The sequence below is a fragment of the Myotis lucifugus genome, unplaced genomic scaffold, assembly GCF_000147115.1.
Source record: "Myotis lucifugus unplaced genomic scaffold, Myoluc2.0 scaffold_11127, whole genome shotgun sequence".
Lineage (NCBI taxonomy): Eukaryota > Metazoa > Chordata > Mammalia > Chiroptera > Vespertilionidae > Myotis > Myotis lucifugus.
In genome coordinates this window covers 1,147-5,333 of record NW_005882175.1, presented here as the reverse complement: position 1 = coordinate 5,333, position 4,187 = coordinate 1,147, and the positions used below count along the sequence as shown (strand labels likewise).

The 4,187-nt window shown below is 40.1% G+C and overlaps 1 protein-coding gene across 1 annotated transcript; it reads right to left on the bottom strand.

Annotated features, from left to right (window-relative positions):
* Nucleotides 1-2,404: 2,404 nt before the first annotated feature.
* On the bottom strand, nucleotides 2,405-3,357 carry LOC102439120 (olfactory receptor 52M1-like). The gene is given in 2 exon segments (XM_014451271.1): nucleotides 2,405-2,880; nucleotides 2,883-3,357. Coding segments are annotated over 2 exon segments (951 nt in total).
* Nucleotides 3,358-4,187: the final 830 nt, after the last annotated feature.

Below are 4,187 nucleotides of genomic sequence, written 5' to 3'. Positions count from 1 at the left end.
ACTTCGAACAATAACTGAATACAGAAGCCAGAGCTGCCCCCAAACTGATTCCCAAACTCCAGTGGGAAGGCCCAGAGAGAGTTGGGGGGCAGGAGGGAGGGGAGTAAGAGATCACCCGAAGGACTTGTATGCATGCATATAAGCATAACCTAATGGACATAAGACCCCTGGGGGGGTAAGGGGAGGGTAGGGGTGTGTCAAGGCGCGGGGGGGAAAAAAAGGACACTTATGTAATACCCTTTGTAATACTTTAAGCGAAAAATAAAAAAATATTTAAAAATAAATAAATAAATAAATAAATAAATAAATAATGAGTAAGTGAAGTATTTTTGTTATAATATCTGTTCACATTGCATCTCATTAAATTTTACTTATATTTTAGTCTTAATATTGATTATATTTTAAAATTATGACTTCTATTACATCTGTTTCATGCTTTCTTTTTTTCATGGTTTTTTAAAATTGATTTCAGACATAAGGTTTAGGAAAGCTAAACACCATGATGGAATGATGAAATGGAAATTAGAGGAATTAGAAGAAATGTGACTATAATTGGAACCCTAAGTGATCATACATTTTGGATATCCCAGTCATGGGGCAAGTAATTGGAATACCCAAAGCAAAACCAGAAGTCACTTTTGTGGTTGTTATGTAGTGGTCTTTCCTCTGCACTTGACTACCGCCTTTTGCATCATGCCCAATGATAGTGCTTTGCATACCCAAAGCCCAATAATCTCAACATCTTCTTGCCTGTTTTGTTTAATGTATTATGGAGTTTGTAATCAGACTTATAATGAATCCAGCTCTGCCCTTTGTCGTCCCTCTGGGAAGGGAACACTGAGAGGAGACTGCTTTGTTGATCTGTGCACTCCCAGTTCCGGGAATAGGGGGACAGCTAATGTCCGCTGTGTTGGAAATATTAAACTCACAACCATTCAGACCTTGAGGAAAAGGCCTTTCAGCTCTTTCACAGTTAAGGGAAATGAGGATCAGAGAAAGAGTATCTAGAGTGTTATTTTTAAAGGCTTAATTTTTAATTTTTACCTCTTATAAACTGAGTTACCTTGGGCAATTAATTGTTTTACCACCTCTGGGAATGTCAATTTCATCTGAAATTTAGGGGGAGTAATTCCTGCCCTTTCAGTGTAGTTATAGAATCACGTTAGTAATTTTCAATTCATAGAAGTTAAGTAGCTCAGTGCTTTATATATATTATCTGTTTTCTACCTGGAAGGTAAAGCCAATGTTCCTATAAATGCTAGAACTCATAACTTTATCTTACTGTGTGACCCATTCACAAAAGCACATTCTGATCAGGGATCCTACAGGTGGACCCAGGGGGTAAGGAGTGTTTCTGTGAGAAGGAGAAGGTGTTTCTTTCCATGGAGCCCTCACAAGTTTCAGGCCACTTGATGGGATCAAGCCTGCAGAGAAAATGCGAGAACAAAGTTGAGATGTGGTCATTTTGTCTCATTTCCTTTACTGAGCTGATATTTTTTCCAGGCCACATTCTTTCATGAGTGGAATTCCCCATACCAGTCAGGCATATAGGTCAGTTTTTTTTTCTAGAATATTTCATGCTTTATTAGTACATGCAGCTTTAGTAGCATCTTGATTATTAAAAGCTTAAATCAAAAAATGCTTTTCTTGTAGCTCAGACCATTTTAATGAAATGACCTCAGATATTTATTTATTTACTTTAAAATATATTTTTATTGATTTCAGAAGAATAAGGAGGGAGAGGAAGAAAGAAACATCAATGATGAGAGAGAATCATTGATCAGCTGCCTCCTGCATGCTCCCCACTGGGATCGAGCCTGCAACCCAGGCACATGTGCTGACTGGGAATCTAACTGTGACCTCCTGGGTGATAGGTCGATGTTCAACCACTGAGCCACGCTGGCTAGGCTGACCTCAGATTTTTAGGACTTATATTAAAGCATACACAGAAAACAGAATAGAGAGTATTATATAACACCACAATATATTATAAACTCCAATCAAACCATTTGATCTAGGCAGCTTAAACTTTGTGTGCAGTTTATAAAGCAAGAGTATCCTGTCCTATTTCCTCATGTGTCAAATGTGAATACTATCTACCTCATAAAATGTCAGGACGTTTATAAGAACCTCATGATATGTAATTGCTGAGTAAACATTACTTGCTATTTCTGTTACTGATACTGTCCTTGTTTTACTTTCCACAGCTCAAATATCCTATAGTTATTAAACAAATATCTTTTACTCTTAGAATTCAGAGCTATACATTCTTTCTTCGCATTCCTTTAGAATTATTAAAGCTGGAGACCACTGGGCCTAGCATCTCAGACTTCTTGAAGTTCCCATTTGGAAGGCTGCCCATATTTAAACACATGCACTTATTTGAGAAAGGGGGAAGGGGTAGTCATCTGATCTTAGTTTGTATCTTCAGGATTTGAAGGAGCCGCTCTCGGATCTGCTTAGTGCGGACAGCATAGACAATGGGATTGAGGATTGGAGGAATGAGGAGGTAGAAGTTGGCCAACAGAGTGTGGATTGGAGGAGGCACCTGGTGACCAAATCGATGAATGAGGGAGGAAACGGCAATGGGAACATAAAAGATCAGAATTGCACAGATGTGAGAACCACATGTCCCCAAGGTTTTAAGCCTGGCCTCAGGGGTGGCCAGCCCCATCACAGCTCTGAAAATCATCACATAGGAGGCAGCAATGGCCACTGAGTCCAGGATCAGCACCAGAAAGCCAATGCTCAGCCCATAGACATTATTGATCCTGCTGTCACCACACGCCAAGGTGACCACAGCCACGTGCTCACAGTAGGAGTGCATGATGACTCGGGCTTTGTATAGAGGCAGCTGCAAGCGGATCATCACAGGCAGAGTCCAATGTAGAGTATACCCCGGAGGAAGGCAGCCAGTCCCAAACGACCCACCATAGTATGAGTGAGCACTGTGGTATGACGCAGTGGGTCACAGATGGCTACATAGCAGTCAAAAGCCATGGCAAGAAAAATGCCTGACTCGACTGTGGCAAAGCAGTGAATGAGAAACATTTGGGTCAAGCAGGCATCCAGGCCAATGTCACCAGCACCAAACCAGAAGATTCCCAGCAGTTTGGGCATGGTGGAAGTGGAGAGAACCAGGTCAATGACAGCCAGCATGCACAGGAAGAAGTACATGGGCTGATGCAAGCTGCGCTCTACTCTTACCACAGCCAGAATGGTGATATTCCCCACCACAGCCACCAGGTACATGGAGCTGAAGGGGATGGAGAGCCAGATGTGCAGGGACTCCAGCCCTGGGATGCCAGTGAGCTGGAAGGAGCTGGGTACCGAGCAGACATTATGAAAAGTGAGCATAGTTATTCATAAATGAACCTTCTCACTTGGGCCCCAAAATGCAGTAGAACTTTTCTTCTAGAAATAAAAGACAAGAGGATTTTATTCTTAAGTCCTATAATAAAGAATAGGATCATTGATAAGATGCTATAAACTTCTTTCTCAGAGGAAATTACAAAATGTGACAGTGTAGGTGTCATATTATTGTTATTATAGTACTCACAATTTTACCACGCACAGGCCAAAATACATATTTGATGAAACAGCTGAGCACCTTTTTATAATATGGTTCTCAAGGAGTAATGTTCTTGCATCAATGAATGAAATGACCAAAGGCAGACAGGTACCTATTCAGTCATTTAACTCTTCAGAACTGTGTAGTATCTCTCAGGATCATATTTGGTTTCAAAGTGAGGACTCCTTTAAAGAAGAGACACATTGATGTTGAGAAATACAAATAGCAGTTAATTTTATTCAGCACTTATTATATCATGTCATTTTTACAGTGTATTTATTTTCAGGGTCTAAGAGATACCAGAATGTGTTCCTATGTATATTACAGGAATGTCAAGGAAGGGAAGAAACTTTGTCTTCCACATTTTGAACCTAGTTGGGTTGAACAGAGCAGAGTAGTCAGTGGTCTGGGCTTTAGAATTTTCCAGATATGGTGTCAGATCCTGGTAATAGGAGTTTAGACAAGTTACTTTATCTCATTAGATAAATACAACTGACTTCATTCCACAACAGACTTAAACCACTGTGACCTAGAGAAATCATTAAATGCATTCTCATTTAATCTGACACAATAACACCAAGCATTATATCTTTTTAGAATAATGTGTAAAACCCAA